The sequence below is a fragment of the Drosophila nasuta genome, chromosome 3 (assembly GCF_023558535.2).
Source record: "Drosophila nasuta strain 15112-1781.00 chromosome 3, ASM2355853v1, whole genome shotgun sequence".
NCBI classification, from domain to species: domain Eukaryota; kingdom Metazoa; phylum Arthropoda; class Insecta; order Diptera; family Drosophilidae; genus Drosophila; species Drosophila nasuta.
Window position 1 is genome coordinate 3,130,916 of NC_083457.1, and position 15,623 is coordinate 3,146,538.

General features: G+C 39.0%; 1 protein-coding gene across 6 annotated transcripts in view; it reads right to left on the reverse strand.

The window, feature by feature from the left end:
* Positions 1-854: 854 nt before the first annotated feature.
* Positions 855-15,623, reverse strand: part of LOC132789949 (ecdysone receptor) — a 118,487-nt gene continuing 103,718 nt past the window's right edge. For 5 of the 6 annotated variants that reach the window (XM_060798303.1, XM_060798304.1, XM_060798307.1 and 2 more), the window contains 4 exons: positions 5,599-6,143; positions 5,389-5,532; positions 4,409-4,561; positions 855-4,347 (listed from right to left, as the gene is read on the reverse strand). In XM_060798303.1, coding sequence (XP_060654286.1) covers positions 3,373-4,347; positions 4,409-4,561; positions 5,389-5,532; positions 5,599-6,143 — 1,817 coding nt within the window. In that variant the 3' untranslated portion in view covers positions 855-3,372. Of the gene's footprint in view, positions 4,348-4,408; positions 4,562-5,388; positions 5,533-5,598; positions 6,144-10,001; positions 10,138-15,623 lie in introns of those variants that run through there. The other variant, XM_060798308.1, reaches the window with a different exon arrangement.

Sequence of the window (15,623 nt, forward strand, 5' to 3'; positions counted from 1 at the left end):
GGTATTTTTCACATTATTCGGGTATTCCGTATTCCGTATTCCGTATTCCGTATTCCGTATGCTTAGGTGTTATCAAATTTTAAAGAAATCGTTTAGCGAGGGCGAGAAGAGTTTAAATTGTAATTGTATTCTTTCGTTACTATTTGTTAGGTTAAATTACTTGACTTAATTTTAATTCACACTTGACATGCCATCAGCCTGGTAGATTAATATTCTTTCTTTTATTATCATTATTATAATATTTTGTTTTCATTAAATTAGAAATTTCATTAATTTTAAAAAGGTTGTTAGCAAATCATTAGTTTTAGTATTATCTAAAGCTATTTTATAGCGCGTCTTATGTTTCAATTATTTTTAAGGATCTACTCTCAAGTTTGACCCATTTTAAAATCATTTCTTGTGTTTCACTTTTTCAATTTTGATGCTAGTTTCCCAATTGGCAAAACTAAAACTTGGACTACTACAAATATAACTAAAGTTCATTTCATTCCTCGAAGCTCTTCCACAAAATCCCTTTTCAGTTCTCCCAGTATTACAAACAGAAATCATTCATTTTTTTTTACTTAGCCTGCTTTCCAATATCAATTTCAATTTCATCATCATTTTATAGCCACACTCAGAATCTTTGAAAAGCCAACTTCACAGCCGTTTGCTTCGCATGTTTTGATCGATTTATCAACATACAAAATCGATCATCAATCATCAGTTTTTTTTTTTGTTTTGGGCTTAAGTCTAACGAGTCTTTGCCTACTTGTCGCATTCTCTTCAATAAATCAAAATAAACCGAATGAAAATGGGGGAAAATAATAAATAAAAACACATTTGCTGCATTTATGTTTATGTTTGAATTTCAGTTGTTTTTTTTTTGCTGTTTTCATTCAACATATTTTCATATATATTGTGTATATTTTGTATATTTCTGTTTTGTTTTTGCATGCTCCATTCTTGCATTTACGTAAAATAGTAAAAATTATTTATAGATTATGATAAATGTTTGTTTTATACATATTAGAGTAGTAGGTAAAACTACAAAACAAATTATTTATAATAATTAAACGCGCTTTATGCATACTAGAAAACTTAAAATTAAAATCAATTGTGTAAAGAAGAAACTTAAGAGTGTGTTTTTTTGCGTTTTTAATTTTTAATGGGGATTCTTCCACTTATAAGTTTTGTATTTATTTGATTAATTATAATTAAAGTATTCACTGTGTATCTGTTTTCTATTCTGAAGAGTGTTGTTAATATATTTATATGTTTGATTCTTTCAATGATTTCAATCATAATTCTTTAAATACGATTTACGATATAAGAAATTCAATGGTTATAAATTAAATTTACTTAAATATGAGTGTCCGTATGTATGTGTGTGTGTGTTGGTGTGTGTGTGGATGTGATTATATTTAATTAACGTAAATAATTATACAGTAATTAAAATAATAGTAAAATTAAAGAATTGCACATTTCAAAAAAGATGTCTGCCACGTTTTCACACAATTAAAAAAATAATTGGGATTTACATTAATATATTGTTTGTTTATTTGATGTTATTTTCTTGTTTTCTCATCGTATTTTACAAATCACTACTAAAATTAATATAAATTTGATTTAAGTTAAAATAAGGCCAACAATTTGTATTTGTATTTGTTTTTGTTTCTTTCTTTCATTGTTTTAAATTACAATTCAAAATCAAAAGCAAAAGCAGCATAAACAAAATATTCAAATTCAAATTAAAAATATAAATTGCATAACATAATTTCAAATAAAGCAAATTGCCAAAAAAATATATATAAAAAATTAAATAGTTTGCACGTTGTTGTTCTTGTTTTTGTTAGAAAACAAAATTTTGATTTTGCCAAATTGTTTTTGTGTTTTTAAATTTAATGTCTAAAATGTACAAGTATGCATTCATTTTAAATTTTACAATTTTAATTTACAAATTAATATTGAAGTCTTTTGGTGTATGTGTGTGTGTGTGTGTGTATGTGAGTGTGCATGCCAAGTGATTGAAACTTATTCAAATTTAGTTTAGCAAAAAGTGCATTTTGTTTTCCATGTGGCGTTTTTTTCTTTTTCTTTTCTTTTTTTTTGTAATTGTTTAATTAATACCGTTAATGCCTTTTTGAGTAAAACTCCAATCACTTTTTGTTTTTACAATTTTTACAATTTTGTTATATTTATAAAAAAACGACGCCAATTTGTTTCCATGAATCAAGAAAATTACAAAATAAACTGCGAGAAAAAAATTGTATAAAAAACGACGGCGCTTAAAAAATGTTCTTCGTAAATTCACGTGTTAAAAATATAAGGAGGGCATAATAAAAAATATGTCGTTTTCTCTTGTTGTTGTTGTTCTTGTTATTTCACTTATATTTTTTATACAGTTTTTGTTTTGTTTTGTTTTCAGTTAATATGATTAAAAAAATATTTATAAAATCAGTCCAAGTTTTGCGTGTTTTTTTTTGTTTGTTTTTTTTTTCGTTTTTGGTTTTTGTTTTTAGATTTAGTTAGAGTTTTGTTTTCGAATCATTTAACTTATATTAGAAGTTGATGTTTATTAGTTAGGTTGTTAGTTTATATAGTATGGGGGAATTATAAATCAAATTTAGTCGCTGCTTTTGAATTAGTTTACATATTATACACTTGCTTCTGCTATTATAATTAAATCATTCTTATTATCATTATTCTTTATTATAAGTGTGTGTGTGTGTGTGTGTGTGTGTGTGTGTGTGTGTGTGGTTGGTGTGTGTATTTTTTTATATTTTTAAAATATAAACAATCTTTATTCTCTTCTGTTTTGCAGGCGCTTGCAGTTGTCACCCAAACATAAGTTAATACAATTTATCAATTATTCTCTTATCTCTTCTCTTCTCTTCTCTTCTCTTCTTTTCGCTTCGCTTCGCTTCGCTTCTCTTCTCTTCAGTTAAGGTATTTTTGTTTCTGCTTTATAACTCTACGCCCTTTCTAGATGTGTGTTCCATTTTCTTGTTGTTTAAGCATTTGTGTTGTGTATGTTAAGAAGTTCTTTGCACATATACATATATCATCGCTGTATATATATATATATATTTATATATCTATATGTATCATTATTTGTATATTCATAATCATCTTAGGTCTAATATTTGCAGACTTAACACTAAATAACTGCATTTTACGCTTACTTCTCGTACTTTTATCTATCAAGTTCCAAAAAATGAGGGATCTCTATCTCTGCGAATCGATTCTCATGCGCTGTTCAGATTTGAAATCTATATGTATGTGTGTGTATTGTATTGTATACAAGCTGCCCCGCCCTCCTCACATTCACTCAATAATGCTGCCTAGCAGTCCCACTCCTACTCCTACTCCTAGATCCACTCCGAGCAGGGGCTATGCGGTGGTCGTCGAGTGCTCCGACTTCAGGGGCACGCCCATCAGCGCCATGGCCGTGTGGGCGTTGGCATACATGCTGCCGTTGGCCACCGCTGATGACGTCGTTGAGCTCGCCGGCACCGCTGCTGTGATGCTGGTGGATGAGCTCGCCGCTGCAGTGGTTGCACTGTTGCTGTTGCCTCCTCCGCCTCCGCCTCCGCCACCTCCTCCTCCGCCTCCGCCAATGTAATCACTGCTGGTACTGACCGCAGAGACCGCAGATGAACCACCGGGCAGCGAGTGCACGGGCAGAGTGTGCAGCTGCTGATGTTGTTGCTGCTGATGCTGTTGCTGTTGTTGCGCCGCCGCAGCCAGGGCTGCTTGGGAGGATGTGGATGCCGAGTCGGCATCGAGGCCGGCAGTGATGGCGCCACCGACGGCGCCGCGCATGCGCTCGGCACGCGCCAGACGCTCCTGCTCCTCCTGCTGGGCCTGGAGATGGGACTGCACCGAGGGCGGTATGGCGTGGACGTCCCAGATCTCCTCGAGAAACTTGGGCAGCTTGCGATTCTTGAGCTTGAGGGAGAAGCACATCTCGGCATTCTGGTTGCCCAGCGTGCGCAGCTCGGTGAGTATGGAGAGCAGTTTGGCGTAGAAGACGAGACTCATGGAGTCGCCGCAGTGGCGATTGAGTATATAAATGCGTAGCGTGTCGATGTAATAGCTCTGTATCGCTTCGACCAGCTGGGCCTTCTCCAGTCCCGGCCGATCCGAGAAGATCACAATGGCAGTGAGTAGCGCGTACTCCACGTTGTCCACCTTCATCGAGAACATCTGTCGGCAAAAGTGCAGCAGATCCTCAATGTTATCCGCCATGCCCGCCATTTTGTACGAGTCTCGTGTGTACGATCGATTGTTCGCAAAGAATATCGAGTCCGAGTTGTGATCGTAGCGTCGCGCCATTCGCAACATCATCACTTCAGATGAGCAGGCCTTTAAAAAGACAATTCCAATTAATCTTGATCTCTATCAATCTAAGATTATATGGACTTACCTTGAGTAACGTGATCTGATCCTCTTGGGGTATCTTTGTAAACGCTGGTAATCCTTTCGCAAACTCCACTATCAACTGCACTGTGAGTATGGTTATCTCGGTGATGTGCCTGAAGCTCACATCCGTCTGACTCTCATTCTCATCGGGCTGACTCTGTGGGTACAATGGAGAGATATGATTAATAAATGGAAGCATACAAGTATATACTTTAACAGATATACGAGTATATGAAGCAATTGTCAATGTTTACATTAGTTGATTGATCAATCACTCAATAAGAAACAGAAATATTCACCGGAATTGTATAAACATACGAATTTTTAGTGTCAACGAAGTGACCAAAGTTTCCTATATGTATTTTAATTGATTGATCAATCATGTTGTCGATAAATATTAAATATTAAAATACGATAAAGGTAACGAGCGTGCTAGACATCAGATAGAGACAGCATAATAGTGAAATTTACATGTATTGAGATTGACAGATCAATCAATTTATTGAATTACTTCTATTAGTAAATTGCTATCAGGAGCACTTGAGTGAAGCAAAAATTAGTTTGATTTATCATATGAATTATTGAAGCCAACGAATTGAGCAAAGTTTGCTTTATATTGATTAATTGATTGATCAATCATGCCGTTGATAACAAATATAAATAATATCGTATAAATGCATATATGAACTTAATAATTTATTGAGTATACTATTAAGATAAAATAAATAGCATAATATATTCCAGAACAATCAAATTTATATGATTTTAGATTGATCAATCAATTTATGCATGGTAAATAAATGGCTTGTAAAAAAAGTTGCATCACTTGAGGAAGGCGAAAACTCTATAAATTGATGAATTAGATTGTAGAACAAAATGCTAAGAAAGCTTCTTGGAATGGATTTGGAGTTTATAAAATTTGATTGATCAATCAAACAGACCTTAAATATTTAGCTATTAAGAACGTTAGCGAATCAAACTCACCATAATACGCTTGAGATCCTCTTCGGATGGCTGCTCATAGCCATCCTGATACCAAATTAATTTATATATAACGGCCAATTGATTGAACGTTAATGGAGGTATATTGCGCGCTTGACACTCGGCCAAAATATCATCAGGTAGTAGCTGTAAACGAAAGAGAGAGATAGTTAGTTAATGGAACTCTTAAGATCGGATGATAAAGTAAGTTACCGGAATTGTGGCATGCTGGGGGGCCTCGCACGTCATGAGGTCGAGTATCTCCTTCTTGACGTAATCATGGGCACCGTGGTTGCCACCTGCGCCACCGCCACCAATGCCCTGCCCCGAATTGGAGTTGAGGCCATGCTGTGAGCTGGGCGAACTTGTCACCTTGTCCTTCTCCTTCTGGGCCTTCTTCTCGCGCCGCTTCATGGCGCACTGATTCTCCGGCACAACGCACTCCGGCCGCATGCCCACCGCGAGGCACTTCTTCAGTCTGCACTCCTGGCACTTGCGCCTCATGTACATGTCCATCTCGCAGGCTCGCCCGAACTTGCAACAATACACAGCATTCTTCGTGACGCTGCGCCGAAAGAAGCCCTTGCATCCCTCGCAGGTGAGCGCATTGTAATGATACCCCGACGCCCTGTCTCCGCACACCAGGCACAGCTCCTCCTGCAGCCGAGGCGCCGGACCCTTCTTGCTCTTCTTCGCATCGCAGCCCTCGTTCGCTGAGTAACCGTTGAGGCTGCTCGAGGGCGAGAGATCATCGCGACCTGTAAAAGTTTAAGCAAAAAATGAATATAAATACATCAATTTCAATTTACATTTAAATTCTCAACTCTTTTTTTTTGCAGTTTCCGTGAATTTTAAAACATTTGTTGTTATCTTACATAAAACATTAGACCCAAATAAATAAATTTTTAGCAGTTGCCAGTTGGAGTCGAATTTGCATTCGCATTCGCATTCGCGATTTCTGCACAAAATTCAAAGACTATATCACATGTTCATCTCTCTCTCTAGCTGTATATCTAGCAACACTCTTGTAGTATATATAAGTACTTGTATATATGCCTGACTATATGCCTGTCTGTGTAACGGTGTGTCGCCGAGAGGCCAACAACGACAAAATCCAACACAAGAAATTTAAAATTCAATTAACGTGCGGCTCAAAGTCGCAAAGAATCTGCGTAAAATCGAAAAAGCGCCGAAACAGAAAACGAAACGGGCATTTGACAGCCTTTATCAGAGTTCTTTCTATACGCTGAGATCTGCCGCTTTTAATATTTATTATCCACACAGCTTTAACCTTTAGTGGATGTTATTTGCTACTCTGCTCTAGATTTTTTTGGGGGTTTTACTTTTAAAACTATTTATCTTGTGTAGTGATTATAAGATTTGCATTTATATGATTGAAATGTTATTCTCTTCCATGTGGATCGTAAATATGATATTTTAGAATATGTGAAGTACCACTTAAAACACAGATTTATAAATAATGCCAATAATATTGTGTCATATGGTATACTAAAAAATAAGTAAGCAATATAAAGAATACTTGGAAATATATATTTACGAGCGCATTATTTAAATAGTGTGGAATGTGAATGTGTATTCTATATGGATATGAGGAAATTATATTTATGCAAATTTACAAAATAGTTTCGATGGGGATAAAGTATTAAAGTAGTACAAAAATATTCCCTTACTCTACTTGTCTGCTATGCATAAATGCAAAAATGCAGCTTGTAATTTGAATTCGATGTGGAGCGCATGTGGAATGCATATGAAGCTTAAGTACTTAAGTACTTGTTTATTTAAAGAGAATAATATGAAAAAAGTACTAAAATATGTGTTTACTTTACTTTTGAACTAGGCATAAATTAAGTCAAATAACTTGCAATTTGCAGTCATTGTGGAACGCATGTGGATTGCGCGTGTATTATGTTTCTTGATTATTTTAATGCAATAATATTGCATTACAATTTTCCTTTCTTAATCCGTTTACAAAGTATAAAAGGCGTCAATTGCAATTTGTATTCGATGTGGAACTCATGTGGACTGAATGTCCCTAAGATATCATCTTAAATGAATATTATTAAAATTGTACTAAAATTACTTAATCTGTTTACTACGCATAAAATAAGTCGATTGTATTTTGCCTTTGGTGTGGAACGCATGTGGAATACATGTGTATGGTGTTAGCCAGGACACTTGATTATCTTGTGTTCAACACCAAATTCAAGCTGTTATCGATTATGCTATAATTTGTGGCATGGCTCTGAACAGGAAACTGTGCGAACTGTGGACTTTGAAGGGCTCGGCTCAGACACATAACGTACAAATAGTCACGTTCGTATCGCACAGAAATAGATAGAAAAGGGGGGAAGACAATGCATGGCAAGCGACAACAAGCATATCAAGTGCAAGTTGTAGCTGTGTGTGTGTGTGTGTGTGCAAAGACAGTAATAATCGGGCAACCCATTGGACAGATGGATCGCTGCTTGAGGGGATTGGATGGAGGTGGGAGGTGGGACACTGAATGTGTTGTTGGCCAAGTAGATAAAAAGATACGACAAAGAGGCGTTGCTACAACTACAACTGCAGCTTAGCATACCACAGCACAGCGCGAAGCACTTGACTAAGAAGCCGCAGTTTTTGCAGCCACAGTCAAAGCCAAGCACTTGGCCACAAGTGCAGCCCCTTCCCTCCCCTCCCTGATAGTCCTGCCCCGTTATGTGTGAGTGAGTGCAGCGTGGTGCATTGTCGGCATAACACAGTTTTTTTCTTGTACGCCAACAGGCGGCACTTTTCCCTCCACACACGCCAAGCCAAAGCAAGGCAAGGCAAGTGAAGTCGCGACGCGTTGCGATGCCATGAAATATTGCGCATACGCCCAGTCGTCTTGTCCGCTTTCCCACTTTCCCTCCTACGACAAGTTTAGCGTTAGCGACGTCGTCGTCGTCGTCGTCGTCGTCGTCGTCGTTTCAATTTCACTGCCACCGAGCAAAATGAAGAAAAACAAAAAAAGCGAAGAGAAAAAAACACACGCTAAATAAAATGAAATAAACTGCGGCGTCATGCAAACTTCGTCTGCTTCAGCAGCGACGCCAACTTGACTGCAAATTTTCACTGCAACGTGTGGCAAGTGTGTGTGTTTGTGCCGCTCGCATGGTAAATGAAAAATGCAGTAAATTGCTGTTGCGGCAAAGAAAAAGTGTGTAGCAACAACAGCAACAACAATAGCAACACACTAGACGAGTAATACGAGAAAACGGGCAGCAACTAAAATGAGAAAAAAAAGTAAAAACCTGACCAACCACACACACGTCTCCCTCTCCTCTTCCTCTTCTCATCATCATCATCATCATCCTCCTCCCCATGCACATGCCTCTGCCTGTGTGTGGCAAGTTGACTTCTCCTGCCTCCTGTTGTCCCCTTCGTAGTTTCCACAGAGTTGCTTTATCGCTGACAACGTCATGCAATGTTTGGCATTTTCATGGGTTGTTTGAGCTTTACAACAAAGCAACTTTATTTTAATCGCTATGTTTGAGCCATGACAAGTTAAACTCTGTGCCTGATATCGCCATTTTTATGCTGCAAGCAAATATTCCACAGTGTTCTTTCTATACGTGTTTATATGATTTATGATAGTTCTTTTATGGAGCTAAGCATTAGCTTTTGTGTTTGAAAATTGTTTAGAATGCGGCAAAAATATGTTCTTTTCTTATTTTGTTAAATATAATATATTACACTTATAGGTGATTGATAGATCAGCATATTATGTTTATAAAGACAAACAAGTGGATCGTAAGTTTCAATGTGGATCGTATGAATTGCAGAGCTTTCAGCTTGTAGATTCTATGTGTACTATGTTCATTGATTGTCATCCATTGCTTTAGCTGACTTCCTCCATTATGCTTATCTCACTTTCCACTTGCACGATCTGCACTTAACTTCAATCAGCAATCATAACTCTCTACATACACAACTCGCTTGTTGTTGTTCGAACCTATCTGAAGGCCACCGTAATATGTATGTATCCAAGTGCATTTGTAATAGAACACGTTCTGCATGGCGCCAGGTGGCGCTAAAAGTTGCCGCATCAGCTCATTGGCCGCCATTTTGCTATTGCAATTACCTCAGATTGAAGCTGCTCCACTGTAACGCATCAACCTGATGAGTTATTATATTTCATATATACAAGCGTACATACATTCCTACAACAAATACCTATATACATATAAAGCATTGAAAAGCAAGTACAACAAACACAAACAGAAACTCAAACGAGCCACATTTCATTTTTCACTATGAAAAGCCATTTTTCCAACTCGCACACAACACCAAAGAACGCCATGAAGTAACAAAACAAAGGCGGGCAATGGGAAAAAGCAGCAGAGGCAAAAAATAGACGCCAACCGAGTACAGAAACAAAACACAAAAGGCAGCCAGAGGCATTCCCCCTCCTCATGCCACGCTCATTCACAGTCCTCCTCCCTGCACCTCTTCCCTTTCTTTCTCAGTCAAATGTTGAGCCCGGCCTCTGCCCACATTTGGAGTTCATTGTGTTATTGTGCTTGGCCGTCTCTCGGTCTCGGTCTCGCTCTACAACGTTACGCCGCACTACATACCCACATAATCCATGTAAACGTCCAAAAGCTACGCGCTGGCAGCGACGGCGACAGCGACAGTGGTGGAGGCAAGAGCGAAGGCGAAGGCTGAAGCAGAGAAAGAAGCAGCCATAGCGGCAGAAGCCATAGCTATGGTCACGAGAGCACAACACAAACTGCAGCCGCCGTCAACGCCAAACAACTTATACAGCAGCCGCACACTCACACATTTATGCAGTACGCTCTCTTGCTATCTGTTTACAGAGTGTGCTTTTTGCTCTCACTCTCTGTCTGTCGCGGTCGCGGTTGCAAGCTCTCGCTCTCTGGGCTCTCTTGGGCGCCCTTGCAGTTCGAGAGCTGAAAAATGTTGATGTAGGCCTCGAATATGCAGTTTGCCTTTGGCATTGCCACTGTCACTGCAAGCAGCGCTGCCAGCGTCTACGTCACTCGTTGCACTCCTTCCCTTTCTATGCATGTGTTCTGTGTATGTGTATGTGTGTGAATTGCATGTCGCACACAATTTGAACGTGGTATAGGTAAGTTCTCCCTTCTGTTTTCTGGTTTCTGCTCGTCCGTTTTGCGTGCTTTTTGTTCTATGCTAAGAATTGAAACTTTTTTTTATCGTATTTTTCTTTTTCGTTGTTTTGTGTTCTACTCTAGTCACTGTATTCTATGGCAAACTTTTTTTTACTTGTTTCAATGCATATTTTTAAGCGGCTTTGAATGTGTGTGTGTTGTGCGATGGATAAATACATGTGTGCGGAGCGGACTTTAGCGCGGGAAGGAGAGGGCCGCGCAAATAGCGCCTTCTGCAGCAGTGCAATAAAGAAAAAAAAAAGAAGCAGCAGCAGCACAATAAATATATATGCAAGTCAGAGGCTTTTTGTTGTTGCTTTGCCATCGCAGCTGCCTTCACTCTGCTGCTCCCCAACCCCCTTGCAAACTCTCTCTCTCTCTCTCTTCTCTCATTTCATGCCATGCTGTGTTATATTAGCAAGTTGAAATCTAGTCGACTGAAAGTCAGACAGCGATTGGGGAACAACAACAACAACAAGAGCAGCAGCTGCAGCAAAAAGTTGTTGCTTTCGGTTTGTTTGCTTGTACGATTTGCAGTTGAGTTGTAGCTACAATATAAATACAAATACCGACAGAGTCACACATCTATAGCTCATCTCGTATCACATATGAAAAATCAAATAAAAACTCTCATCCGAGATTTTTGCCTTAAATGTTTTTTTTCTTTTCAGTGAATTGTGAAAATTTCATGCGAAATGTTTTTGTGAGTGGACGAGGTTTGTATTTGGAATGGCATGCATTGCAATTTAATGGCGCCATATTCATTGTGAATGTCAGGGAATGAATCATACATACTATATGTGAACGCGTACTATATCATCATCTGGAAAAGTTATTTATAACATCGCTCTCGAAAGATGCGAAGCGCTCAAGGGTTTGCATTATAATTGTGGAACATGTGAACATAAGTGGAACACATGTAACTATCTGCGCTGTGGAACGCAAGTGGATTCTAAGTAATATAAGTCGCTCACTTCTTTGGAAAACAACGTTAATGTTGCGCAATTGATCGATAATATCGGACTAGAGGAGTTGTAACAAATATATTTGTATATATATATATTAGAGTTTCAGTTATGAACATAATCAGTGTGGATTGCAGGTTTCATTCATAGCAGCCATTAATTATTATTTGGGAAATATTATAACTTTCTCTCTTTCTCTCTAATTCTGAAATAATATTGATAAATTGAGGAATAGGGAAGTGTTGTAATAAATCTAAGTAGTGTAATTTATTAGAGCTGCAGTTCTCAACATAAATCTATGTGGATAGCAAGTTTCATTCGTAGTACTGTGAAGCAACCCTTAATTATTATTTGGCTCTTGCGCCCGAAAAGTCATAAAGCGAATCAAAAACAAAAAATCATTCCATTGACACATTTTTCCATAACGTTCGCGTTGACCAATAGCCCTACAAGAGGCCCAAAGCTCAGTCGATTACATAAATAGGGCTGACGACCCTAACTCAAAACGTAGTGAGGCCAAAACATTAACAGCCCTTAACCATGGCAACCCTAAATTGCAAACCTAAATAGTAGTATTGCCTGCCTCCCCAAGGTACACAACTGGCTGTCCTACCTTGGCTTTGGCTTTGGTCTTGACTTGGCTAAAACGCTTTAAGCCCAAACATCAACATGGCGTTTATACTGTGCATTGAGTAAGGGAAGCAAAGAGGAGAGGGCTTGGGGGTGTGCAGGAGATGCAGGGGTTGCAATGCCAGGCGCCAGTTTGTTAGCTGGAGTTGAAAAACTGTACCAGAAGCAGCGCATGGCAAATGCATTGCCAACAGTGTTTCTCTCTATCTCTCTCTCTCTCTCTCTGTCTCTCTTTCTCTCGCTGTCCCTTTCGATCTCGCTGTGGGGTTGGGGGGTTGCTAGATGGGTTCTAGTGCAAGGCTGCAATATATTTTGCACGAGTTTCTCGGTGGTTAGGCACGTTTCGGCATAAGGCGGCACAGAATTGATTTTTTCAGTTCGTTGGCATGTTGCCTAGGTCCCAGCACTCCCCTTTACCCCCATCCCATCCCCATCCACCCCTATGGACCTCCCACAATGCGATGACCACGGCGTTGCACAGGGTTGCATTGCATCGCAGTACGTCACAGGGCTGGAAGTGGTTTTTAACCTACTTAGAGCACAGGTCGACATTTGGCGAGGGTCGTCGCATGACCTTTGTGCTTTGATTAAAGCAAAGCAAGGAGGTGATGAGGGAAGAGGCAAGTGAGGGGCAAAGGCGGTATTCGATTTACCATTAAATGCGTGCTGGGTTGCAATTGCTTAAGAGTCAGAATGCGGCACTAATTTGCATAGACCGACGGCGAGTCAAATGACGCCATTTTATGGCGTCGCAAATTCTGTAAAATGGCTGCCAAAACGTTGTAGTTGCTTTTGGGTGGGGGCTAGAAGCAGACACGGCTCGCAGGTAAACGAAAGTATTTGCAGTGGTTTCCGTTTCCGTTCAGCTTGTCGAGTTCAAGGAGAAATGTGCCTTTGGCATGACATCAACAAGGTGCCGCCATTTTGTGCAAGCGTTGAAAAGTGTACAACGTGTTATCGATAACATTTAATCGACTGCGTATGCAAAATTTCTAAAGCAAGCGCCTTGAAATATGCTGCATTAAATTGCTGGCTACGGAATGTTGCTTATATTACTGCATTCCATCGTTCTCTCTCTCTTTCTCTCTTTCGCTCTATCCAACTCACACTACTGCTCAGTCATGCAATATCTCTGGCCCACTGGGCCGACATATTCTTTTTTATGCGCCTTTAATCATGCACATGTTTGCATAAATACCCCCAACACACACACACACACATACTGCTTTGTTTACAGTTGGCTTTTTATAGTCCACACATATGTTCGACATATTCAGTGGAGTCTTTTATTGCACTTTGCATTGCGACGCTGCAAGTCGTTTACCAACACTGCTCTGTGCGAGCGCGACACTTAACAAATATTAAAGTGTCTATCTACATAGCATGCGGAGCTGCATTCATTTAAATGCTGTTGTGGCGCAACAAAGGCGCAGCAACAAAAAATGAAAAGAGTAATCCAGAAGCTGAGCAAAAACAATGGAGTGTAAAACAAATGGCAATGGAGTGAAGCCATTAACAAACACACACACACACAGAGAGACAAACACACTTGCATACAAAGAAAGTTAAAATAGTAGATGAGCAGCACAGAAATGCAGAGAAGTTTCTGTGCGAACAAAAAAACTAAACAAAAGTCACAACGCCAATTGTTAGTCGCGAGCTCCTTCTAAGCGACTGCCTATGACAGTGTGACCATAACAAAAAGGTGGTGGATGATGGGAGGTACAAAAGCGCTAATAGAAGTGCGCTGCCAACTAAATGGCGTGAAATTTGGCAACAAGGCATGCCAGGAGTTTTGCATGCCAATTTGCATTAAAAATAAGTTTGGCCACCATGCAAAAGAGCTGCTGAAGTTTGGCAGCACTGAACTGCATATTGTTTTTAATAAAGTTTTGGTATCAATTGCTTGGATCGATTACAGCCCCCACATAGTGCTGCTGTACCATTTGATGCACTGTTGCCACACTTCAGTCAAGCCGAGAAACGTGTTTTAATGCACTCACTGAAGCGTTTCTCGTATGCAAAAAAACAACAAACTTTATATTTTTCTGCTGCTATTCAAGTGCTGTTCTTGTTGTTGTTGTTCTGATTGTTTGGGAGTTTTGCGACTTGTACGATGAAAAGTTGGAAACGGAAGTTTTTAATTAAATGTGAAATATGAAAAACTGTTTGATATTTGAAATTCAACAATGGCTTTAAAGTCGATAACGACCTTGTGGTCACAGGGAAAAGTCAAATGCAGTGCGAATTCGAATGCGAGAATACGAGAGTGCGTTGAAAATACGACTGTCTGTCTGGCTTATTTACATTTTATTGTTATTGTTATTACATTATCAACAGCATGTTGTACAAGCTTGTGCAGCATCCGCAGCATCAGATTCAGCTTCAGCTTCAGCTTTAGCTTCAGTCACAGTCTGCGACATCCTACACCGTTTCCATGCCCACCCTGTCTGCGTCTCTATTGTTATCGTCTCGCTCTCTTACTTATTAAATATCAGCCACATTGTTGATGGTCAGTGATTTTTATTGGACTACAACAACATTCGGAATGTTGTAGAAATTGAATGTTGGACTCGTTTGTTGTCTTGTCTTGCGTCTTGTCTCTACTTGCGTCTTGACACTCTTATTCTTGCTCTTCCACTTCGAGTCAGTCTTGTTCTGCTTCTCCTCGTTTGTCGTCTCTTATTATTATTATAACTGTCTGTGTTGTCGTCTGTGGCGGGTTACTGTGCGTCCTTGAAGTCATTTACGTCACTTGACAATGCATCTGGCTCTGGATGGCGATGAGGAGAATTGGCGAATCAGTGGAGAATGCAGCCTCAACTGCTCGGTACGCATAACAAAGCATTAACGCACCCTCAGCTTCATTGCAAACAAAGGATTAAGAGCCTAGACAGCCGTCTTCTAGATACAATTCCAATTGGGTTTAACGCTATAAATAGTTGAGAGACACATTTAATGCCAGCCCGCAAAAACACCGCTGTCGAAGCATAAAAAATGCATTTCTGCTCCATAATTTGCAAAGCAACTTGAGCTTGAGCTGAGGCTTTTACAGTTCTTAAACCACAACGATGTAAAAGGGAATCGTATATGGACAAGACTGAGGAATTAGCGTCAACTCCTAAATATAAATATATATTTTGCATTAAATGCGAGTTGCTTTTTCCACTCTCATCTTAAGATAAATATATATGTATATTTTGAATAAATATTGTAAAATTTAAGCAAATATATGTTGTCTCATTTAATTATTATCTTTATGTAGCAAAAGGCATTGAACGGAGATTTAAGTTATCAGATTTTCATGTGCTTTGCACTTTTTGTCTTATTACTGGCAAACGTGGCACAGCTGATGCATCAGTTGTATGCAATATAAGATTGTGTATACATATGAAATAAGATTATATATAGTATGCTTGTTGATTGTGAGCGTTCACTTATGCCTTTGCCTTTGGGCGTTCGCTGTTCTACG